The sequence below is a fragment of the Panthera leo genome, chromosome B2, assembly GCF_018350215.1.
Source record: "Panthera leo isolate Ple1 chromosome B2, P.leo_Ple1_pat1.1, whole genome shotgun sequence".
Taxonomy (NCBI): domain Eukaryota; kingdom Metazoa; phylum Chordata; class Mammalia; order Carnivora; family Felidae; genus Panthera; species Panthera leo.
Window position 1 is genome coordinate 123,008,000 of NC_056683.1, and position 26,181 is coordinate 123,034,180.

Here is a 26,181-nt window from a genome sequence, read left to right on the forward strand (position 1 = left end):
CTCATATCACCAAAATACAAATGTAACTGTATGGGCTGGAACTTTGAGAAGGCTGAATGAATAGTATACATGTTGACAATCTGGAAGTATAAGGACAACTTACTGACAAATCTGTACACGAAAAATTATGCTCTTTCTCTGTGACTGGACGTAAAGCTGGCATTTGGGAAAGCAGCGTGTATCTGTGTGGAAGCCGTTTTGTGGCTCAATGTGTAACGCGGTGACCATCACAGGCAAAAAAACAGAACCAGAGTCGAATAGATAATCAGCAAAAATTTTCTCCAGGAAAAGGTATCCAAAGACCCCCATCACAGACCTCACAAGCTCTAGATGAAACATTATGCCATATTTCCATCCTCTATACTCTGAGAAGCCAACAGAAAGGAAACCACTTTTGCAAAGTGAGATTGTCTTAATATGAAAGTCTGAGTTTACATGAGGGGTCAGAGTCTGTGTCTCCTAGGAGAGGAGAACAGAGAAAACGAGGGCACCTTATAGGTATCAGGAACCCTGTGTTCACCAAGAACCTGAAGCTGAGTTATTTAAGAACAAACACGCCAGGTGTAGGGCTTCGAATATAGTAGACCAGCCATGTCATCACGATCTACGCGGAGGCAGCCTGGGAGCTTGCAGACAAACTGGAACACACACATACTAGAAAGACCAGGAGACAGAGGCTGGCATGACATAACGGGGAAGGTGGTTAGTGGAGAGGAAAGAAGACACAGATGGCTACATCCTGTTACCTGCACAGCTCGTCCCGCATGGCCTTAGCAGCATACAGCGAGCACCAGGAATGGGTGAAGGTCAAAGAGATTAAGAACTTAGCTCATTATATGGAAGAACATTTTCACGGTAGGAAGTCTGCGATGACAGCACATCCCATCTTGGGTGCCATGCAGTGAGTTGCCCATAATGACAGGTACTCAAATAGCAGACAGGCAATGACCTGGAAGTAATGCCACCAAGGAGATTCACTGGAGAAGCAGCTGGATGGGACTTGAACGGCCTGTCACCCCCAGGTTTCTATACCCAAAGGAATTCTGAAGCTAAAGCAGAGGAAGGATTTAATTTTAATGTCTCCAGCCAGCAATTTTTTCCTAAAGTTTTCTTGTCCTCCAATTTTATAAGTAATTGACACATCCTGGAATTGGTTATAGTGATTTAATTCATTTTTCTGGTATCAGCATTTGTGTCAGATAATCATAAATGTGGACCGAGAACAAGTAAGAGTGCTGTCAGAATATCACAATCATAGCATGAGTGTTATGTTAATAAGATGGATAAAATGCTTTGACTCGTTAAAATACATGCTACATTAAGCTGCAGCTGATTCTAAGATGTCTTTTTCTTTTTTAAAAATAATCATGGAAGTGAATATGTCAGTAATACCTGGTAAAGCTGTGCAAAGAAGAAAAAGATGCAAATAGAAAATCATTTTAAAAATAACATGTATGTAACGAAAGGTGCTTTTAAGCAAAAAAGGCAAATTTACTGAGTAGTATTTTATGAAAAGTACTATGCCAAGCACTAGCAAAGTCAACACACAGATATGCAGTTTTATTTATTTAAAATATTAAAATAGGGGCACCTGGGCGGCGTAGTTGGCTAAGCATCGGACTCTTGATCTCAGCTCAGGTCACAATCTCATAGTTTGTGAGTTTGAACCCCACACTGGGCTCTGTGCTGATGGTGTGGAGCCTGCTTGGGATTCTGTCTCTCCTTCTCTCTGCCCCTCATCTGCTTGTGCGTGCTCTCTCTCTCAAAATAAAGAAACCTTAAAATTAAAAATAAATAAAATAAAATGTTATAAAAATAGCATAATGTTTTATGTTGAAATGCTTATGCTAACGTATTTACTTTATAATACTAATAATTCCATCTACCTATTCCTTTGTCCAGAGTGTATGTTTCAATGGAAAATGTATGTCCTACCCATGGCTCTGACATCCAGAGCTATACGAAAAGTTACACTCAGAACTGTCACTCCCCCCTCATCCCTACCCCCTTGTTCCTATACCACACCACCTGCCAGAGGTAACAAATCTCTTTACTTATTCTCTGGAGTGTGAATACTGCCTTTCTTGAATTTATTCTACAGGAAGATCAATACATAGTTATAGGCACTGGGTGCACACATTTTGAAGACTGAGGCTGATGATGTCTACAGCTACATGCTTGGATCTGAGGCACATGATATTCTCCAGACAGGCTGGGGATGAGCCTCAGCTGATAAGTGTGGAAGCCATGCAAAGATACAAGAAATTACCTCATATCTGCTCCAACGTAACAGTAACTGCAGTGAAAATCCCTGCAGACACCACCTTAACCAAGTGATCAAGGTCAACACCACCACCGAGAAGACATTGATATCATAAATCCTTGGCTATGACATGCTGAGAAAGACAACACAATTTGCTCCAGAGGAATAACCTCACTCTAAACATGAAGAGACATCCGATGAACCCAAATGGAGGGACATGTTAAGGAAAAGATGGCACTCCAAAGTGTCACGGGCATGAGGAACAGTTATAGATTGGAGGACACAAAGGGGACAATGACAGCTAAATGTAAAGCGGGATTCTGGAACAGAAAAAGAGCCTTAATGGAAACATTGTTGAAACGTGAGCATGGTCTACGGTTCAGTGAATGTATTATGCCAAAGTTAATGTCCGGGTTCCGAACATTGTACAATGGTTATGTAAGATGCTAAACTCGGGAGAAACTGGGTAAGGGATTTATGGAAACCCTTCTGTTTCTGGAACTTTTTTTGTAAGCCTCAAATTATTTCAAAAGGAAAAGCTAAAAAAAAAATAATGAAGGGAATTTTGTTAGTTCACCGGAATCGTCTGTGTGTGTACAAATAACTTCTCATGAAACAGAATACCCAAATGCTGCTGTGTTGATATCAGAGAAGAGACACTTCAACAAATACCTTCACCGTGCTAATTATAGTATATTAGTCTAATAAGCATAGATAGGCATAGTAGTAATATTTAGACTGTAATCCAAAAGCTCCAAAACTAAAGTTAGGCTCATTTGTTCACAGACATAATAAACTCCATATTTTTTTCTTTCTTCAGGGATTTTGGGGAGATCTCCTTGCTGAAGGCATATTGGAGGTGAGATGCCAAGTGTGAGCAAGCAGTTAGCTGGGGCTAGAGTGGGTAGGAGCACTCTAGCAGAGGGAACTACAAGTATCTCATTTCTCTGAGATGAAAAGTGGTTTGGCTTTGTTCTAGAAACTGGAAAAAGGCCAGCAGAGCAGTAAGTAAGTGGTGTGAGGTAAGGCTGAGAATCTGGGAGGAGTGGTCCACAAAAAACATTGTGGGGGAGGTCAGAATTATTCTACAGCAATCAGGGCACCTGGGTGGCTCAGTTGGTTAAGCATCCAACTGTGGCTCAGGTCATGATCTCCGGGTTCATGGGTTTGAGCCCCGCGTCAGGCTCTGTGTTGACAGCTTGGAGCCTGGAGCTTGCTTTGGATTCTGTGTCTCTCTCTCTTGGCCTCTCCCCTGCTCACCCACTATCTCAAAAATAAATAAACATTAAAAAATTAAAAAAAAAAAAACAAAACCCCAAATCATTCTACAGCAATGGATGCCCCCGAAGGGCTTGAGGAGAGGGGATATGGGACCTTGGGAAGTTATTTTCTCCTGCTCTCTCTTACTGGCTTTGAATGCTTTTTATATAATGCTGACTACAGTTCTTTATGTTCACTGAAGAATAAGTATGGGAATGGGCTGCCAGGGCAGAGTTTGAAACGTACAGGAATAAACTTCCTGGTGAAACTTCTGTCCCTGGAGAGTTTAGAGAGTGAAACTGAGCGTGTGTCACGCTTGCATCACAGATGTTCTGAATTCCATTAAAAGCTTACCTGAAATTAAATATAACTATTTTCCCAGAGTGTTGATGTTTTTTTCTCTCACTCTGAGTGTTTGGGATTATACAGTCTGACCCAAAGCCTGAGTTGGGTGAATGAATTTTTGTGCTAAAAAGTTCAAAAACTTAAAGTATTCACCTGCCCAAGAGTGGCAATGTCATCCAACCCTTAGAAAGCTCACATTGTTTGGTGGATATTGTGACTGATCCATCAGGATAGAGGTCACTTGCTATTAAGAGGTAGGTATAGTATCTAAGGAGCTTCTAACCTGCTTTTTCCAGCGATCCTTAGGGTACCTGAGGACCCAGAAGAAAATAGCACCTGGGTCTCGTGGATCAGAGAAGAGTTTCATCTGGGCTTTGTCAAGCCGAGAATATTACTGCCTTCTGTTGTAAGTCCCCAACCCAATTATGGAGCACACTTTATGTCCGTCTTTGATTACAGAAACAAACAAATTCCTATCTGTTAGTTTGAGCCTCAATATTGGTGTAAGTCAGGAGCAGTCTCATCCCGTTGAGCCTATGTAGGAAATAACTAGAAAATGATACAATACAAAATCATATGATAATATATTATAAATAAGTTTATAAACACAAAATAAACTAACCATAATTTTAAAAAATAACCATAATTTTTGATAAATTTAGGATTTAGACGAGAAACGCTTGGGGGTATAAAATCTATTGTTGAAAAATACTACGTTTTGGAACTGTATTGAACTTCTTGCATGTTTACTGAAGCGCAGTTGACACACAATGTTACATTAGTTGCAGGTGTAGACATAGTGACCCCACAAGTCTATAGTTATGCTATGCTCACATGTATAGCCGCTATCACTCTACAGTGTTATTACAATACCACTGACTCTATTCCCTGTGTGGTACCTTTTATCCCTGTGATGTATTCATTCCATAACTGGAAGACTGTATCTCCCCCTCCCCTTCACCCATTTTGCCCATTTCCCAGCCCCCCTCCCTCTGGCAACCATCAGTTTGGTCTCACTATTTATGAGTCTGTTTCTGCTTTTCGTTTGTTTCCTCATTTGTTTTATTTTTTAGATTCCACACATAGTTAAATCCTACGGTATGTGTCTTTCTCTGCCTGACTTCTTTCACTTAATCTAATACTCTCTAGGTCCACTCATGTTGTTGCAAAGGGCAAGATCCTATTTTTTAAAATTTTCTATATTTTTATTTATTTTTGAGAAATAAAATAAATAAATAAAATTCTTCATTTTTTTTTGAGTGTGTGTGTGTGTGTGTGTGTGTGAGAGAGAGAGAGAGCGTGAGAGAGAGTGAGAGAGAGCACAAGTGGGTGAGGGGCAGAGAGAGAGAGGGAGACACAGAATCGGAAGCGGGCTCCAGGCTCTGAGCTGTCAGCACAGAGCCCAATGAGGGACTTGAACTCGTGACCCACAAGATTAGGACCTGAGCTGAAGTCCAACGCTTAACCTGCTGAGCCACCCAGGAGCCCCTAGATCCCATTCTTTTTAATGTCTGAGTAATATTCCCATGTGTGGTGTATGTATGTGTGCATCACACCTTTATCCATTCATCTACCATGGACACTTGGGTTGCTTCCATAATAACTGTGTTGCACATAACTTTTTCTTTGACTACTAAGAACACTGCACTTTTCACGGACAACTTTCTGCATTCACTGTTGTTCAGCTCTGGGTTAACAGTAAAAGTTAAAAGCCTGAACCACGTCTCTACAAAGTACAGTATTCTGGGAAGCTTTGCTGGTTTTAATTAAAAAAAAAAAAAAAAAAAAATCCCAGATATCTTGCTTTAAAAAAACATCTTTTTCTTATATATCAGAAAAGCAGAAGAAAGAAAGAAATCAGGTTACTGAATCATCCTGGCTTACTGGATCCCACTTGGTAGAATTTAAACTTAAAAACACAGCAAAACACATTTCGGTTACCTTATGTCAACCATAGAAGTTTTGTGATTTCCGAAACATCAAAGAGCACTTACCTGTACACGGTCCTAACCACAAAGGGGGAAAAAAATGACGTGCTCAGGAGAAGTGATCTTATTTTAGAAACACTGCCGCTTTCTAGACCCTGTTCTTTCCGAGCAGACCCTTCCGGGGAGTCCGGTATAAAGCGCCGTGGTCACCGCCGGCCCCGGGGTTGGCCCCTGTTAAAGGGCGGCAGGTCCGTGCGGGCGAGGGCGCTGCGCGGGGTCACTGGCGCCCAATGCAGGCTCCGAGCTGTGGGTTCCACTCAGAGCCATCACTGTCACACTTCCTCCGCCTCCCTGCCACCCGCGCAATGGAAAGTGTGAAACGCTCGGTCCTGCAAACTTGACTCAGAAGCAGGCGCGCGGCGGGCTGCGGCGAGTTTCTCCGGGGGCTCGCGGCGCAGACCCCCAGGCCGAGCTAGCGCGACACCCGGCCGGCGGACAAGCCGGTCGGCGCTGCGCCGTCTGCGGAACCGGCCCGGGAACATCCGCGTCCCTCAAGGGGCTGGCCCCGCCGCCACCGACCTACCTGCGCATCCCGACGGCGCGGCCGCGAACAGCAGCAGCGGCGGCAGCAGCAGCCTCAGGGCCGCGCGCCCGGGCGCCTGGACCTCTCTGGCCGCCGCCCTCGCCGGGGGTCGGCGGGCCCACATGGGCGGCGGGACTGGGTCACATCCCCGCGGGCGTCCCGCAGCCTCCCGCGGCCCCCTCGAGCCGCGGCCTCCGTCGGCGCCCGGCACCCACCGCTCGGGCTGCGCGCGGCGCTCACGGTGGCCCGGCGCCCAGGGAGGCGGTGCCGTGGCCGCGCCCCACCCGCGTCCCGCCCCAGCCCAGCCGCCAGCGCGATCTCCAGTCCCCAGGCACGCGGCGCCGAGAGCCTGACCGAGCATCCAGGGCCCCAACCAGCGAGGGCACTGGTGCAGGGAGGACCTCACTCCGGGGAGGAGAGAGAGGGCGGCGCAGGGAAGAGGGGTTCTGCTGTTCGGGCCTGACCATCCCTCCTCTGAATGTGAACTGTCGGAGTTCAGTACCGGAAGAATGAGATGGACGTTCATCTCTCAACATCCCGCCAGGCACTCTGCCATGCACTGTATTTGATTTCACGCAGTCCCCACCACCCGCAACTAGGTACTGTCCCTTTGTACAGAAGAGGAAAGGGAAGGACGACGTATCTGCTTGAATGAAGTCTCCAGGCTTGTCAGCAGTGGCCTGCAGATGTCCACACAGGCCGGGTTCTAGGTTCCAGGCTCTTCATAACGGGATGGTGGGGGGTTGAAATTAAGAAACGTGTGCAGGGGCGCCGGGGATGGCCCAGTCCGTTAAGCCTCACAATCTGGATTTTCACTCAGGTCCTGATCTCAGGGTTGGTGACATGGAACACCCTGCGGACTCTGCTGACAGTGCGGGGCCTGCTTGGGATTCTCTCTCTGCACCCGCACCCCGACCCCCACCCTTCCCCTGCTCTCGCTCTTGGAAAATAAATAAATAAAACATTAAAAAAAAAAAAAAAAAGAATGTGTTAAAATAGTTGAAGTAGTATAAAGAAAATTTGAGAGCCAGTCTCAGCTCTGGTCCTTAAGAGGAAGTTGTAAAGGCTGGGAGATGTACCCAGATGTACCAAATTAGATCCCTAAATTTAGATCAACTACCTCCATCCTAGAAAAAAGAATCTAAAGTAATTGAAAAGAAAGAAGTCTTTTTGCTGGGAGGAAGTGAGAGGTCGGCCAGGATTTTCAGAGTTCTCTAAATATGTTACTTCCTTCTCCCCGAAAGACTTGGAAACAGAGGCTAATAAAATCCAGGTCGCATCGTCCCTTTGGCTGGGACTTCGGCCATGTGGTGCAGAAGCTGGGACTCCACATAAACGTTTGTCAGCCAGGTCCTTTAGGCTCCACCAATAGGGGGCGCTGGAGGCATGCTTGGCAGCCAGGGGAGGAGCCAAGGGGCCGGGCTTCCTATTGGCTGTTCTTGTCCACACTGCCCCACCATGTCCCTTCACCCCAGCAGGAGCTTCTGGTTCCACACTCCCAGAATCAACCTCGTTCTGCCCCCACAGAGATTCCAGCAATGGGCTGACGGTGCCCATTCTCAGAAGCCAGAGCTCCAGTTTCCGGGGTTCCTTTTCCAGGATGTAACCCCCACATCTTCCCTTTGTTCTTTCTGCCCTGGGTGCTGAAGTAGCTTTTGTAGTTACTTTCACTGCCTCAGTCTGAGAATCCCCCCTTTTACATTTTTAGTTCTCCAATATCTGTTTCATCAATTCTACAGAGCACTTTTTTTTTTTTTTTTTTTTTTTTTTTTTCTGTTAAAATAACTGGTATGGTTTCTAATCTCCTGGCTTGGGTCTTACTGATTCAGTAAGATTTAGGAAGGACCGAACACTTTAGGAAGGACTCCATGTGAGCAGGACATCATCAGCATTGTTGTGAGTTGCTGTTGTTCTTATTATCCACAAATTTTATTAGTATAGCTTCATCCTTATTTTAAGTCTTGTGAGTTAATGTGACATATATTTGCCACAAAAGTATTTTGGGCCAAATGATTTTTGGTATCTAAGGTTTAGGACTTGTATGCATTTCTGTTCAAATATGAATCATTTGTGGCCCTAAAGGGGCTAATGCAGAAAGGTACTAGCCCTTCCCTTCTTATCTTGAGCAGTAACACTTCATTGTTTCTCCACTAGGAAGTGGAAATGGGTAGGGGTTCTTCCCCCTCATAAGTGGGCTACTCTTTGTTTGTGAACCAACAGCCTTCTGTACATCCGCCTTCCCTCTGGCCCTTCTCAGGTTCCCCTTTGCACTTAGCAGCATGTCAGAATCTCACTGGCTTCCTACCTGTTATCAAATTCACCACTCAGTTGATGCCTGTGGTTTTTGTATGATGAGTGTGACCTAAAAAATCGCTGAGTGTTCAGTCGATGTTTCCCATGCATTAAATTAAAGAGTGTAGTCATGACTCCTTTTGTTTTTACCCATGACCTGGAACTCAACTTAGGGAGTTTCCTTTGTACCTTCAAATTCTTACCCTCTTACCCACCCTGTGAAAATCAGGAAGAGACCGTCCAGTACCCTCCCAGTCGAAATCTTCCCAGTCAAAATAAATCCTAGTACATCCTTCAGATGATTTTTGAAATGACTCAACACATCCAAACTGGTATTTTCTTCTACGCATGAAGATTACAACCTTTCTGGGTTTTTTTTCCCTTTGGTGCTTTATTTCTTTTATTAAGTTTTTTATTTTAATCCCAGTATAGTTAATATAGTGTTATATTAGTTTCAGGTGTACAATATAGTAATTCAACAATTCATTGCATTACTCAGTGCTCATCATGGTAGGTGTGCTTTTAATCCCCCCCCACCCCACCCCCCACCTCCCCTTTGGTAACCATCAGTTTGTTCTCTATAGTTAAGAGTCTGTTTCTTGGTTTGTCTCTTTCTTTTCTCCTTTACTCATTTGTCTTGTTTCTTAAATTACACATATGGGTGAAATCATATGTCATTTGTCTTTGACTTATTTTGCTTAGCATTATACCCTCTAGATCCATTCATGTTGTTGCAAATGGCAAGATTTCATTCTTTTTTTTATGGCTGAATAATATTCCTGTGTGTGTGTGTGTGTGTGTGTGTGTGTGTGTGTATGCCACATTTTTTTCATCCATTAATCTATCAATGGACACTTGGACTGCTTCCATAATTTGGCTATTATAAATAATGCTAATAAACATAGAGGCCCATGTATACTTTTTTTAATTCAATTTTTTTAATGTTTATTTTTGAGAGAGAGAGCACACGAGAGAAACAGAGACAGAGCGTAAGCACGGGAGGGGCAGAGAGAGAGGGACACACAGAATCAGAAGCAGGCTCCAGGCTCTGTGCTGTCAGAACAGAGCCCGATGTGGGGCTTGAACTCATGAACCATGAGATCATGACCTGAGCCGAAGTCAGACGCTTAATCGACTGACTCACCCAGGTGCCCCTGCTTGTATCCCTTTGAATTAGTGTTTTTGTATTTTGGGGACAAATACCCAGTAGTGTGATTACTGGATCGTAGGGTACTTCTATTTTTAACTTTTTTGTGGAAGCTCCATACTGTCTTCCACGGTGGCTGCACCAGTTTGCATTCCCACCAACAGTGCACAAGGGTTCCTTTTACTCCACGTCCTCGCCAACACTTGTTGCTTCTTGTGTTTTTGATTTTAGCCTCTCTGGCAGTGTGAGGTGATAGCTCACTGTAGTTTTGATTTGCATTTCTCTGCTGTTGCATGATGTTGAACATCTCTTCATGTGTCTGTTGGCCACCTGTGTGTCTTCTCTGGAGAAATATCTAGATGACAATCCTTCTTGCCATGATTTACCACCTACCGAGATCTTAATTTTGTGGAGCCTGATGTACGGGATTTTAGGCTTTCTGATCAGCACAGCTATAAATCAATACCCTGCACCCTCAACCCTAGTGCTAATACCACAAACAAAAATACAAGCTTTTTCTATTCCAGTTGAACTCCTAAATAGTTTCCAGGGATGATACATCATCAGCTCTATCAGCACCATTAGGTGAAGTTATTGAATTCTTACCTTGAGCTAGGTAGTATGCTAAGAATTTTACACTTACCACCTTACAACAATGCTATGAGTTAGTCACATTACCCTGAATTACAAAATGAGGAAACATGCTTGGACAGGTTGTTCACTTAATAAATGACAGAACTGGGATCTGAAGCCTGGTTAATCTAATTTCAAAGTCTGTGTTTGTAATGACTTCCTTATATGCCTCTGCACTTAAGAAAATAAAGCAAATACATTTACCAGGTGAACTGCAAAATAACACACATACGAAGATGTATACTTACTAATTTATGGAAAATGCAGCATTGGTGTGATTTCCATATTGTAAACTACGTTGTGAATGGAAACAGATGCCCGTTTTTTGAACACTCAAGTATGGCCAGGGGCAGGTCCAGAACGTACTAAGAATCCAAAAGTAAACCTGAAGGTTAGAGGGCAGGCCATTTTGGGGGGAAAGGAGGAAAGGAGAGAGTCCGGGGGAGACAGTAAGCATCCAGGACTAAGGAGATTTCTGAAATCCTTTTAGTCTACTCTGCTGTTCTCTGTGGATATTTGGGACCCCTGACAATGTTTACATTATGCTGTCTGCTCAAATCCAAATAATATCAAATAGTTAAAATCTTATGGAATCCTATCTCATCAGATCTTCCTCCAATTCTTTCAAAAAAATTTTGGAGAAGTGGTCCACGCATTAAGATTTTTTGTAGTTGTTAAGTATAATACACATACAGAAAAATGCACCAAGATAGATGTTACAGTTCAATGAGTTATCACTAAGGGAATACGTTGGTAAGCATCACCCAAGTCAAGAAATAGAACAATGGTAACTCTACATGGGCTGTCCTCTTACCCCTTCTCTTCTCCCCAAAATAATTCAGTGTGCATTCCATTGTATCTGGCTTCTCTTACTCAACACTATGCTGAGAATTATCTGTTACTGCCTGTAGCTTTAGTGCAACACTATAAAGTTATCCATTATGTAACTATACTATAATTTATTTATGCATTTTATTTTGATGACATTTAAATTGTTTCCAGTTTGCAGCTATTGGCAATAGTGCTTCTTGGAACATTTTTTTTTCTGGAACATTCTTATTTGTGTCTCTTGCCTACGTGTACATATTTCTGGCAGGTACATACCCAGAAGTGTAATTACCAAATCATAAGACAGACATAATTTCTGCTTAAGTAAATAATGCCAAGCCTGTTTTCCAAAGTGGTTATAACAATTTACACTGCCATCAGCAGCAAATGACATTGAGAACTTTTTCATAAGTTTATTAGCCATTTTGGATATACTCTGTGTCAAGGATCTGCTCCTGTTTCTTACCTATTTTTTTATATCATCTCTTTTATGTTATTTTTTTTTTGGAGACATTTGTTACATATTCTGAATATTAAGCCTTTGGCAGTTATATATTATATAAATATTTCTCCCCTTATTGTGGTTTGCTTTTTTACTCTCTCAATAGAGTAATAAAAGTCCTTAAATGTAATATGGTATAATTTACCAATGATTTCTCTTATGGTCATTGTTTTTTGTGTCCTGTTTAAAAAATGTTATTCCGCCCTAAGATCATGAAGATATTCTTCTAAGTTCTTTTCTGAAAGCTTTATTGCTTTATTTTTCACATGTAAAATTATGATCTGCCTCGAATTGATTTTTATATATGGTTTAAACTAGGGGTTCAAATTTTATTTTTTATATGAGTCTGACTGTCCCAGCACCATTTACTGAAAAATCATCCTTTCCCTAAAGCATCATCTTCTTCATAAACTAAATGTCATTCATTAATGCATCTGTTTATAGACTCTGTTCAGTTGGTCTCTTTGTCTATTATTTTGCCAAATCCTACACTACTTAAATTATTTTATTTTTTTCCCTTTCAGTCCCTCTACTTTGTTCTTATTTGAGTACCTTGCCTATTTTTTGCCCTTTGTATTTCCATGGAAATTTTAGAATCACTTGTTAATTCCCACAACTGGATGAGGGTTTGTTTTTTAAAGTTTTTTTTTTAAATTAAAATCATAACACACATAAAATAAGGTGCTTAAAGCACACTAATCTTTACTTTTCATACATGCACAACCATGTTACTAACCAGAGACCAAAATCTAGAGTATTTTCAGCACTCCAGAAGATTCCCTCCTGCTGCTTCTCATATACCTCCCAACAGGAACTCACTGTTTTGACTCTCATTACCATCTGATTAGTTTTGACTGTTCTTGACCTTGTTATTAGGAGAAGCATACAGTATGTATTCTTCTGTGTCTGGCTTTTTTTGTTCAACATAATGTCTTTGAGATTCATTCATGTTGTTCCATGTATGAGTAGTTTTGTTTTGTTTTGTTTTGTTTTTAATTGCTAGGAGTGTTCCGTAATAAGTTGTTAATGTCTGTTCATTTTTATGCCAAAAGCAAATACCAGGTTTCCAGGGCAGAGATCAGAGTTATTAGTATTACCTACAGCAATAGCTGCGTCTGTTCCCTCGCTCCATTCCTCTCTCTCTCTTCTGGGGAGACGTGGTGAGAGCTAGGTGGGTTCTGTGCATGCACTACAGGAGAGGAAACCCAATATTATTATAATCTGGAAGCTTAGATTGACGACACACTGCTTAGCTGCTGTCCTGTCTTTCTGAGAGAGGGAGAGAAACTCTTTGTCTCTAAGGTTAACAAATACTTTGGAGAGTAAATGGATTCTTTCAGGAAGGCAAAGGGGAAAGTCCCTACCTTGGGCCGCAAACATTTGTCTCTGGAGGAGGTAAGTCTTATCATCTTCTGAATGAGAACATATGGCTGCAGGTCTAACCCCCTTGCAATTGTAAGGAGCAGATGAGTCAAGGAAGAGGAGACATTCTATGGTGTGCCTTTTTCCTTTGCTTAAGAAGACAGACTGTCCAGAAGTTGAAAATATTCATGGATCACTGTTTCCCTGACATTCCGTTATATGAATTTACCACATTTGGTTTGTCCATTCTTCTGTTGATGGGCCTTTGGGTTATTGCTTGTTATTGGGCTGTAAGAGTCCTTTATGTATTGTGGATATCAGATATGTATGTTGCAAATATTTTCTCCCAGTTCGTGGCTTGCCTTTTAGTTTTTACAATCATGTCTGCAAGAGCAAAATTTGTAATTTTGAGAAAGGCTATTTTTTCAATCTTTTCCTTTATGGTTGTGTTTTGGTGTCTCATCTTCAGAAATCTTTGTGTATTCCAAAGTTGAAAATGTTTTCTAGAAATTCTGTAGTTTTACCTTTTACAATTAAATCCACAATACACTGTAAGTTAGTTTTTATGGATGGTATCAGGAAAAAGTAGAGATTAATTCTTTATCTCAGGCAGCTGTCCTTTATTTCTGTTCTATTTGTTGAAAAGATTTTCAGTCCACGTGAAATTGCTTTGGTCACTTTTTTTTTTTTGGAAATCTGTTGACCATATGTGTATGGGTTATTTCTGGATCTCTATTCTTCTCATTGGTCTATTTGTTTATTTTGAGACGAATACCACATTAAAAAAAATAAACTTTTTTGTTTTTATTTATGGACTTTTGTACAGAAAATTTGCAAAGGCAGTACAAGGAATTTGCATACTTCTCACCCAGTTACATTACCACAGTAAATTTTCTAAACTAAGAAAGTCACACTGGCATATTACTGTTCAGTAAACTTCAGACTGTATTTGGATTTCTCTGATTTTCTTTCCATTGCTGTTCCAGGATCCAATGTAGGGTGCCATGTTGACATGTTTCCTCAGTCTCCTCTGGTCTGTGATATTTTCTCAATTTTTCTGTGTTTTGCATGACCATGGCGGTCTTAAGGAGTACTGGCCACGTATCCTGTAGAGTGAAAAAATATCTATGGGTAAATATTAATGTGAGAGTTTATCAGGGTTTCTAGACATGAATTCAATTTCCAAAAAAACAATTGCATGTCTACACACCAACTAGTAGAATGTATTAAATTCTAATGAGTGACATCGAAGGATATTTTTCTGGACAGAGAAATGTAGATTGTGGTTATGGGTTGAGAAATCAATATCTGTTAAAATTAGGTCATAGATACAATGCAATACCAATGAAAATTTTAACAGATTTTTGTGAAAGGTGATTATAAAAGTCTTGACAAGGTGATTATAAAATTCATGTCAAATCTCAAAGGTCCAGAATTAATAAAGACATCTTTCCAAAAGTTCAGATGGGAGGACTTGCCCTTTCACGTGTGAAGAGTTATTATAAAGGTACAGTAAGATCATGTGGTAGAATAAAGGATCAATGAAACAGTCTATGGAGTCCAGCATTTACACACATTTGATAAAAGAGAATATTTTAGATGAGTGGGGAAAGAATGGGATTTTCGGTGAATGGTTCTGGGAAAATTTTGGTGTCAGCAGGTTTGTTTCTTCTGAGAGGGGGAGTAAGGGGGAATCTGTTCCAGGCATCTCCCCTAAGCTTCTGGTGGTTTGCTGGTAATCTTTGGTGTTCCATGGCTTGTAGATACATGACCCCAATCTGTTAAACTTGTGCCACATCACCTACAAAAATAATTTGAGGTGGATTAAAGAAAGAGCTGTTATAGGTTAAATGATGTCCCCTCCCCAGTTCTCAGAAAATGAACTAAGTTGGAAATAAGGTTGTTGCAGATGTGAATTAGTTAAGTTCAGATGAGGTCATACGGGAGGAGGATGTGTCTTTAATCCAATATAACTGGCGTCCTTGTAAAAAGGAGAAATTTGGATGCAAACATGCACACAGGGAGAAGCCATATGAACATAAAGGCACAGATTGGGGTCATGCATCTACAAGCCATAGAACACCAGAGATTACCAGTAAACCACCAGAAGTTTAGGGGAGATGCCTGGAAGAGATTCCCCCTCATTCCCCCTCTCAGAAGAAACAAACCTGCTGATACCTTGATTTTAGACTTCTAGCTTCTGGAACCAAGAGATAATAAATTGATGTCATCTAACCCACCTTTGTGACGGCAGCACTAACAAACCAATCCAAGAGCTGTGAAGGCAAAGCCAAAAAAGATTTTAGAAGACAGTATAGTAGAGTATCTATATCAGTTTAGAGGAGGAAAGCATTTCTTAAGCATAGAAAGCATTAACTATAAACAAAAAAATTGATAAGTTTGACTACATTAAAATTAAGAATTTCTGCTCATCAAAAGGCAATGAAAGAGAGTTAAGAGACAAGCTACAAATTGGAAGACTATATATGCACCATATGTAGCATAATGTATCATGTATATTATATAGAATATATATTATATATACATATATTCTGTATACATATATGTACATTATATATACATTTATTATATATTATATATATTATATTATATATTATATAATTATATTATATATAATTATATATTATATATATTATATTATTATATATAATTATATTATATTATATATATTATATTATTATATATAATAATATTATATTATATATAATGTATATTATATTATATATAATACATATTGACTTCAATATGTATATTATATATAATATAATATATTATATATTATATAATACATATACATATTATATGTATGTATATTATACATAATATTATATATAATATATATTATTATATATTATATATAATACATATACATATTATATATAATATACATGTATGTATACAGAATATATGTATATATATTTCTGGATACTAAACAATTTTCATTTAATTTCAAAGAACACTTTTCACTAAGAGATTTGTGATGTTGTTTTGGTCATTTCTTTTCTATTCTGAGGTTCAGAATTACTGTGGAAAATGGAACACTAGTCCTAGAAGAAACAATGGCTTCCGGTAGGGTTTATAAACAGCCACAGAAGTTATGTTCATCAGTACCATAACGAATGGTGACAATAAAGAAGATGAAAATTCTTGAAAATATTGAATGACCTTGGCATTTATGATCACCAGAAAGTTCTCAATGCAACAACTGTTGGTATAATAAGTCCAGCCGGTGGTTGCACCTGCTGGGAATGCTAATTAGCTAGAGTATGTTAAAAGAAACCAAAGACTCCTCTTTTCTGGTATGGAAAGACAAAGCACAACACTAATAATTTGCTTTAGTCCAAATCCAGAGGTAGTCTGGCTTTACTTGGTAGTAGCATAGTTCCCTCTGCTGGGTAATTTAGGGAATTCAGATCTGAAGACTTTTTTAGGTTGGCACATAGCTCATTGCAGAGTTTTTATTTCAAAAGGAAAGACCAAGATAATACTGAAGAAGAATGAAACTGGGCAAGTTACACCAAGATATCAAAGCTTACTGCAAAGCTCTAAATTAGTAACTTAGAATTCATTAAAATTAACAACTGCTGTTCATCAAAAATACTGTTAGAGAGTGAAAGAGAAGCAGAAGATATTTGCAACGTATACGTATGTGGAAAGAATGCAGAAAATATGAATAACCCCTACAGACCGATGAGAAAAAGGTAGACTACCCAATATAAAAAGGGGCAAAAGTTTTAACAGGTACTTTAACAAAAAAAAGCGAGTAAAATGACAACAGGCCTTTGAACATCAGCCTCATCAGTCATCAGGGCAACACAAACTAAAAGTGCAAAGGGATACTAATACCTTCCCAATATGATGGTTAAATGATACCCAGTGTTGGTGAAAAGTTAGAGCAACCAGGACTCTCATATATTGTTGGTGAAGTGTTAAATTGGTACAGCTACCTTGGAAAACTGTTTAGCAAAACTGCTTCTAAAAAGGACCGGGTTCAGGGATAGATGATCTGTGTAGTCGCACGGGGCCTGAAGCTCAGCAGAGCTCTATTGCATGGTTTAATGCCCTGCTGGCCACATCTTGAAATTCTGAATGATTTTCTCTTTAAACGTGTTTTTGTTTGTCTGTGTTTTGTTTTGCTTTGTTTTTGGTAAGTGAATTCTCGTCGCGAGTAGGGACCATGCACCTGAGCAGGGAGGTAGCTATAGCCTGTGGGTCTGCCATTGTTCTTTGCTGCCTCAGTCACCTACAGCATAACACCATGCCCGCGAGCACCAAATTCTGCGCAGCCCACGCCTGAGCGGTCACTCAAAGGAGTACAGGGTGTATGGGTGCTGCTGACTTCCCCAAGGAGCCTCGTTTCCACCAGAACCAGAACTTGCCCTGAATGTAGAAAGAAGGCAGTGCTGTTTTCAGAAACATGAAAAACCAAAGAATCCTGTCATATCCTTTCTTACTGATGTCACTTCCCTGCATTAGCCAAACACATATGCTAGAAATAAGAACATGGAAGGAAAGGAAAAGATAGGGCAACCTACAAGTTCTTTATCTTTTTAGTCCTTCTTTCTCACCAGTAGGCGGAGGGTAGGAAGTGTTGGTATAATGTGCACATACCAAGAAACAAAATAAAAATATCTGATTTAGGAGGTGCCTGGGTGGCTCAGTCGGTTAAGCTTCTGACTTCGGCTCAGGTCATGGTTCGTGGGTTCGAGCCCCAGCGTCAGGTTCTGTGCTGACTGCTCAGAACCTGGAGCCTGCTTTGGATTCTGTGTCTCCCCCTCTCTCTGCCCCTCCCTTGCTCACGCTCTGTCTATCTCATTCTCTCTAGCTTGAAAATAAATAAACACTAAAAAAATCTGATTCACAAAATGGAAGAACATAAGGGAAGGAAAACAAAAATAATATAAAAACAGGGACAAAACATAAGAGACTCTTAAATATAGATAACAAACTGAGAGTTTCTGGAGGGTTCGTGGGTAGGGGGATGGGCTAAATGGGCAAGGGGCATTAAGGAAGGCACTTGTTGGGATGAGCACTGGGTGTTATATGTAGGGGATGAATCACTGGAATCTACTCCTGAAATCATTATTGCACTATATGTTAACTAACTTGGATGTAAATTAAAAAAAATATATATCTGATTTAGTTCAATGCAGCATTTTCAGTGTTCTGTTAAGAATGGGATCCATATGCACGTACAGCTATGAAATACAAACTGTGTAATTGCGGTGATTCTCATACAGATGAAATGCTTTTACATTTGCATTTAAAACTGCCAATGAACAGTATAACAGGGAATGGTGAAATCCATGCTAATATCCAAACGTTTTAATTTTTCTTTACTTAAAGAGACATTAAATGGCAAATAAAAGAACACAACAAGTTGAGAGAGATCGTGGAAAAGAGGAAAGAGTTTTATGTTTTAGTACCTCGGACGGCACTTTCCCCTTACCTTTTAAGCAAGAAGCCTTGCATTTTCATTTTGCACTGAGCCCTGCAGATTATGTAGCTGGCCCAGTTTATGAATCAGTGATTTTAATCCTGGAGACGTACTCAACAAAAATGAATGCTTACTTTTGCCAAAAGACACGTATGAAAATGTTAGTAACAGATTTATTCATAATAACCCCAACTAAAAAATAACCCAAAAGTTTACCAACAGTAGAACATATCAACCGTATATGTATATATCTATACTAGAATACTAGCATACTAACAATATTGGCAATAATAATAGCAATGAAAACAGATTATTGCAACAAACAGCAATATGAGTGAATCTGACAGATGTGATGTTAAACAAAAGTCAGACATAAAAAGAATATATACTCTGTGATTTCATGTATGAGTTCAAAAAACAGACTAAACTAAATACATGCATAATGACAGGCAGAATAATGATTACCTTTTGGGGGTTGTGAGAGGGAGGGCAAAAGAGAGACTTCTGAGGAGCTGGGAATGTTTTATATGTTAACCTGGGTGGTAGTTAAATTTATGCGTATGTAACATATGTAAAAATTAAGCCAGTTGAACCCTTAAAGATATGTGTAAGTCACGCCTCAAAAAGAGGGAAAGGAATAAATTATCTTTCTCAAAATTGTGTCCTTATTATATACCATGATAATTGTGAAACTTTCTGCATTGTGTGTGTGTGAGAAAGAGAGATACAGAGGACAGAGAGACAGAGGTAATGCCCTTAGCTACCACTGGGTGGCCTATTGTTCCTGTTCCTGTTGAGTGCACTTGGGTAAGAAACCTAAGGAAGCATGTATCTGTCTACATTCCCGACTGTTCGCCTTTTCATTGACATAAACTGTTTGTAAGTAGTGGCATTTTGTTATTATAGGGCACTATTTTATTTTAGGTCTGAATTCCTAATTCGAAGATCGCCTGTAATTAACTTTTGCACTCTTCTGTCTAAAGTGTGCAAGTTGAGTTTAGGCTCATAGCTTAGGCGTTAATGTATAATTGCTTTCCTGTATAATTATTTTTATTTCAATACTGATGATCTCATTTTCTTTAAAAAGTTTATTTATGGGGCGCCTGCCTGGCTCAGTCGGTTGAGAGTCGGATTTCGTCTCAGGTCATGACCTCACGGTTGGTGAGTTCAAGCCCCGAGTCGGGCTCTGTGCAGACAGCTCGGAGCCTGGGTCCTGCTTCGGATTCTGTGTCTTCCTCTCTCTCTCTGCCCCTCCCCAGCTTGTACTCTGTCTCTCCCTCTCTCAAAAATAAATAAACATTAAAAAAAAATTTTTTTTAATGTTTATTTATTTATACTTGAGAGAGAGAGAGAGCATGAGTGGGGAAGGGGCAGAGAGAGAGGGAGACAGAGAATCCCAAGCAGGCTCTGAACTGTCAGCACAGAGCCCAATGAGGGGCTTGAACTCATGAACCAGGAGATCATGACCTGAGCTGAGGTCAGATGCTTAGCCAACTGAGCCACCCAGGCGCCCTGTGATGATCCCATTTTTAATTTTCTCTAGAATCTTGATTTCATATGACAGTTATTTTTATCACTTGCTTTTTTTCTATGTTTGGAATGTTCCTCCTCTGACATACACATTATCTGACCCTTAATTTCAGGGTGCTGCTCAAATGTGCTCAGAGAGACCTTGTATGATCACCACACCAAATAACACCAATCCCCTTGTCAGGTTCTATGTTCTTACCTTGTTTCTCTTGTTTCTTTTCCCCCTTCCTTCTTCCTTCCTTCCTTCCTTCCTTCCTTCCTTCCTTCCTCCCTCCCTCTCTCCCTCCCTCCTCCCTCCCTCCCTCCCTCCTCTTTCTTTCTTTCTTTCTTTCTTTCTTTCTTTCTTTCTTTCAGCACTTAAGATGACTTGAGATGTCTATATATGTATGTATATTACTGTCTTGTCTTCTCCGGTAAGAATGTAACCTCCAAGAGGGTAAGAATTCTTCTGTTGCTCACTGCTTGGCACCTAGTAGGTGCATGATGACCATCTGTTGAAGGAATGACAAAGCTTGGTCTCAAAACCAAGAACAAATATAATTTTGGAATTTTACATTTTCTCATCTGTTGAACATTAACATCTCTTAAATTTTTGATGCAATTTAAAACATTGCAACTCTGGAGAGAGATGAATGATTATGCCGAAAGAAAAACCCAGAGATGAGGAAAGATAAATATGATTGGTAGAACCCGGTTGGTCTGAAATGGGAATCTTCCTGGAGTTTCGGAGGGTTCCGAGGTTGGAAGGACAAAGCAGAAGTGAGCATCTAGGGAGAAGAGTGAGCCTCATGGTCGCGTGCACCGCACGCACGTCAGAAATGCACCCCGCTTGCCACTGGATGTCACTGTTCGCTCACGCTCTGGAGTGGGGTGTCCTCCCCAGTCCCTCTGTGCATGAATATGTAATGTGTTAGTTTACAACCGTGACAGAGGGCACAGACTCACCTGTGCAGGCTGCCTCAATATGGGACCACTTACTGTTCCTCCATAAAATTGATGTTCGGTTCTGAGGGGCACAGAAAGGTGTAGAAGACGTGAGGGATCTCGAGGGCGGCTCTCCACTCGGGTCTCAGCCTTACAGCCAGGCTCAGGAGCAGGAACGCAGCTGCCAGGAGGAAGAGAAGTGCCATTTATCTTTCATTCAAGAGTGACTGACTCTTCTACAGGCCCAGACTTGGAAGCAAGGACAAGGAGTTATTTGGGTTTCACAACTGGTTTAGATTACATTGGAAGATAACTCTAAGATCCTTCCATTAAAACAAAACAAAACAAAACAAAACAGGAAATGACAAGTAGGGCTTAATGAGTAGGTTATGTCAGAACATGACAGTTGCTCTCACTTTGAAAGAACTTAACAGCTCGAGGTTACAGCTTGACTCAAAAGTGTATCTTCAGCCAGTCCCATTAAGCTGTTCAACCGAAGACGTTACCTGTTTGCCTCCCATGCTTACCCCCACATATAAACAATAAAGTAGGCAAGTTGCTACAGCCCTCTTACCCACTGCTTCCCTCCTGCCCCTTTAAGCCTATACTCATATTTATCCTTCATATCAAGGTATAAATATAGGCATTTGCTACGCCCCCATTAGGAGTATTTCCTTTAAAACTCACTTATTCAATTTTTCAACAACTATTTATTGAGTACCACCTTCTAAGACTGAGCACTGTTTTAAGAGCTGGGGACACAGCAGTGACAAAGGACATTAAGTCTCTGTTAACAGTGGAGCCCACCTTCTAGTGTCTAAACAGAGATTAAAATCTTAAACTAAAGGGAAATGGCCCAGGTTGTTTCTGTTGACGTCAACCAGTAAGTGGAGATGCGTTGGTCTTCCCATCACCCGAGAGGGTGGTTTGACAGCTCGGTGAGTGAAGAAGGCTCTAGAGAGAATCACCGCATCCCAGCATGGGCCACTCCATCTACCTTCATGAGTGCACGGACTCACTGCACAGGCCTCTTCACAATGTGGGATCACTTACTGTTCCTGCACAAAATTGACTTTGGGTTCTTGAGCAGTGCAGACAACCTTTCCTCCTGTACATTTTCTTTCTCTCCAGTCGGTTCACAAATAGCAGAAGAGATTTTTCTTTTTTTAAGGCAAATCTCTGCTTGTAGCTTTCTTGCTTCAAACCCTTCAGTGGTTTATCATCACTCTTAAGATAACAACAGTCTCTGCTGTGCTGTGACTTGGCCCCTGCCTTTGCCTCCAGCCTCATCTGGTTCCTTTCTTCCCCTATTTCATTTCCACTCTCCAGAGATTTATCGGCCACTCTCAGTTCCCCTCAGTGCCAGGCACGTTTCTGTACCAAAGGTTCTGTAGATGCTATTTCCTTTGTCTGGATGGCTCTTTTGTAACCATCTTCCCCCTCACACACATACCCCTTAGTGTTGGCTTGAACTCCAGTCACTTCTGCAATGAAGTCTGTCTCCCTCGATGAATCAGGTTTCCCCTATTCCGTAGTCCTGATAACCGTGATGCCCACTGCACCTCTCAGATGCCTGAGCCCGTGCACTGCCTTTCCTGTCATCCTATCCCAGTTCACCGTCGCTGAACCCTTTGACGGTTGACCCATACAATGTACCAGGGTATCAGTTTTCTACTTACCACCCTTTGTGGGGTCCTCATTGCCAGCTGGCCAGTGGGCAATCTATCTCCAAGATCCCATATCAGAGTCTACTTCCCGGAAACCATTGCTGTAACCAAGTGTCTTTAGTTGGGTCCTCTGGAAAGAGCTCTGAAATGGAGACTTATGGTTGGTTGTTTATTGGTGAATGCACCAAGGATCAACACTGGTGATGGACTGAGGAAAGCAGTCTGGGTAAAGTGGGGCTGAGGTGTGATGTAGTTGTAACAGAAGCTTCAGCCAGCCCCATCAGGGGCTCTGGAGCCGGGAGGGCCCTTTACGGTTGTCACAATTGAAGCAAGGGGCTGCTGGGCTTTGTAACTCTACCTCCGTGAGTCACTGGTGGGGGGGTGGGTAGCTGCTCCAGAGGGAAGCATAAACTTGGGTAAGGCAGCTTCTTTCAGCCAAGAACAGTTCCCTGGGAAGGACACACCTATGACAGCCAACACCTCTGGCAGCAGAAAAAGGAATATCTCAGTCTGAAGTGTAGATCTGGTTGGTACAGTGTAATGTCCATTCTGGCAACATAGCCAGGCTTTTCACACATGGGGCTTTAAGAAATCATTGATGGGCTCTTTCATTTCTGTGAAACACAAACCTGCTTCCCTGAACTGATCCTACTTTGTTACTCTCTTTGCTTTTAGAGTCCATCTTTGTTGACATATTGTCTCTGCCTTTTATTGTTTTGAACCTAGAGCACAAGTTTCCCTGGTAGAAAAGGAAAACTTGACTAGAAAGCTTTCTATATACCAGACACAGAGCTGGGTACTCTAGGTATGTCCTCTTTTCAAACACTAAGCTTTATTAGCGTTTTCTCCCAAACTCTGTTGGACCCTTAACTACCTCTTTGTTTCCCCATTTTATTTCTGAGATTTTCGTAAAGGTGTTCTAAAATTTCACTTTGAAATGAAAACTTCTAGTGGTAGTGTATATGCTAGATGCAGTAATAAGATGAAAACTAGCCAAAAAGTGACAAAAGGTATTTTATCATTATATTTAATATATGATGAATTACTTCATTAGTTTTTAAGTTGCTAAAACTGATGCATCCTTACTATTTAACATGAACTTTGCCTTCGCAAGAACTTTTAATATCTGCCTTATACGTTTTTGTATGTATATTATCTGCAGATTTCTGCAAACAATAATCGCAAACAGGAATGGATTTTTAAATGATTTCACAGCTCTCCAGAAGCATGCTAAATCCTATACCGTGCATTCTATAATTCTGAATGGGATATTTATTTCTAGCCCCTTGTAGTCCCAACTGCGTAGTGAAAATTGAAATGCATATCACCTGGATTGCCATGATATTCTTTTGTCTATTGACCTAATATTTTTAAAAACTTTGGATCATTATATATATTTTTTCTTTTTCATTTTTAGAAAGAGAAAGCACATGCAAGCAGAAAGGAGGGGCAGAGGGAGAGAGAGAGAATCTAAACAGGCTCCAGACTCAGTGCGGAGACCTACCCGGGGCTTGATCCTGTGACATGATCCCATGATCCTGAGATCATGACCTGAGCCAAAATCAAGAGTCAGACACCCAACCGACTGAGCCACCTGGGTGCCCCTAGATCGTTATATGGTGATCTTAGAGTCTGTTCACTATTTTTAGCTGTGTTTCCATATGAATCAGCTATTCCAATAGTCAGTCTAGTGGGATTAGCACAGGATGAGAAGTAGCCTTGGTGACCAGAATCTAGTGTGGGTTCTAGAATGAGCCTCTGTGTTCTCTTATGTGAAAAAGAGCTAATATTTATATCAGATAGTGCTGTGAGATGAGTTAAGAAAACCTATGTAGAAGAGCTTTGAAAACAGTGAGATTTTAAAATGAAACCATTATTACTAAAAAGAAACATATAAGGAGAAAGAAATGTAAAATACACTAATTGACTGTGTACTGTGTACCAGGTACTTTATACAGATTATTTCACAACTATGCTAAGGGGCAGGTATTATCATCCCCATTTTAAGGATGAGAACACTGAGGCAGAAAGAGCTTAAATAACCTCTTAAGGCCACTGACTAGTAAGTGTCTGAGCCATGATTAACGCTTAGTTTAGGATTCCAAGCCCCGCCTTTCGTTCGCTTCACCAAAGTTGGTTTTCAATTAATTGTGTATAATCTGTGCAGATCGGTTTACTACTGTAAGTTTTTCCATCCCTTCTCCCGCCCATCTCTTTCCTTAGTCATCTCCAGTAGTGCTCCTTGAAATCTCACGGAGGCAGTGGGTTACGATGTAAAATCTCTTGCTTTGGGCGTTGCAGTTTACCTTGTCTCTCATATTTGTTTTAGCTCAAGAAATCTGAACTCGAGAATGCGTATTACCACTGCTAGTCATGTGTACCTTTCTATATCTAATTTCAGTCCTTGGAGGGAAGAAATTGGTTTGAGGATGCATCTCACAGGTCAGTTCCAGAAGGTCAGGAGGTGCAAATGAGCTGAGCTGTTGATTCAGCTGAAGTAATTCTGATGAGCACATGCTTGCATGCGGGTCTATAATGTGGTTCATCTCCATAAAATCCCAAGCTTTATGGGTTTGAAAGCATTAACTCATGTCTTAGGAACATCCCACATAGATTATTATAATTCTTGGTATGCTGCCTGACCATCTGCTTACTTACAGGAATTACAATCAGATAGAATGGCCCCGCTCAAATCTAGGCTCAGAAAAGAAATATGAGAATACCTGAGTCTTTTTGTTTTGTCGAAACAGCACTATTTTTGTACACCCTGCCCAGCATAATAATAAAAAGTATGTTAACCTGGGATTTTTTCTTGCTTCAAATTGATAAGAGTAGGACCGTAAAGTTCTTTTTCCTCCTCTTGTTTTTTTTTTTTTTTTATGAGAATGTATCAACGATCTCATGCAGCATGCCTGTAAATTAGTGATATTTAAATGTTTGTTGCCTTGTATTCTACAAAGGTGTCTACCTAATTTCCGTTTGCAGATTTAGCTAAATCACAGGGAAAAAATTTACAGCAGCTCTATTGGGTCACCTAGGCATGGTTTTAGTGGAAGAAAGGAAAAATGTGAAGCGGAATGAGCAGATTCTCTTTATTTCCTTTACCTCTGATAATGAAATATTAATTTTTTATGCACTTTGATAGCTAAATAACTATCAGATTGTTCCTTAGATAGCTAAGTAACTGACAGGAAAAACTCAGCATACTCCAGCAAAGAGTTGGTAGGACCTAAAGAATGTCATGGTTATTAAGACTATAATGAGGGGTGCCTGGGTGGCTCAATCGGCTGATGAGGGGCACCTGGGTGGCTCAGTCAGCCAAGCATCCGACTTCAGCTCAGGTCATGATCTCACGGTTTGTGGGTTTGAGCCCCGCATTGGGCTCTGTGCTGACAGCTTGGAGCCTGGAGCCTGGAGCCTGCTTCGGATTCTGTGTCTCCCTCTCTTTCTGCCCTTCCT

At 40.9% G+C, this 26,181-nt stretch overlaps 1 protein-coding gene and 2 long non-coding RNA genes across 6 annotated transcripts in view; all 3 read right to left on the reverse strand.

Annotated features, from left to right (window-relative positions):
* IL20RA (interleukin 20 receptor subunit alpha) overlaps positions 1-6,563 on the reverse strand; it is a 36,036-nt gene extending 29,473 nt beyond the window's left edge. For all 3 annotated transcript variants that reach the window (XM_042937418.1, XM_042937419.1, XM_042937417.1), the window contains exon 1: positions 6,380-6,563. In XM_042937418.1, the coding sequence (XP_042793352.1) occupies positions 6,380-6,503 (124 nt within the window). In that variant the 5' untranslated portion in view covers positions 6,504-6,563. The remainder of the gene's footprint in view (positions 1-6,379) is intronic.
* Positions 6,564-13,961: 7,398 nt separating this feature from the next.
* On the reverse strand, positions 13,962-19,696 carry LOC122219187. The gene is made up of 4 exons (XR_006202290.1): positions 18,614-19,696; positions 17,348-17,544; positions 15,384-15,419; positions 13,962-14,249 (listed from the first exon to the last, which is right to left on the reverse strand). It is a non-coding gene; the product is annotated as an uncharacterized LOC122219187 (long non-coding RNA).
* Positions 19,697-20,472: 776 nt separating this feature from the next.
* LOC122219188 lies at positions 20,473-24,376 on the reverse strand. Of its 2 annotated transcripts, none has more exons than XR_006202292.1 (4): positions 24,227-24,376; positions 22,735-22,864; positions 21,110-21,236; positions 20,473-20,622 (listed from the first exon to the last, which is right to left on the reverse strand). It is a non-coding gene; the product is annotated as an uncharacterized LOC122219188 (long non-coding RNA). The 2 variants fall into 2 exon arrangements; XR_006202291.1 differs by having other exon boundaries at positions 21,077-21,236.
* Positions 24,377-26,181: the final 1,805 nt, after the last annotated feature.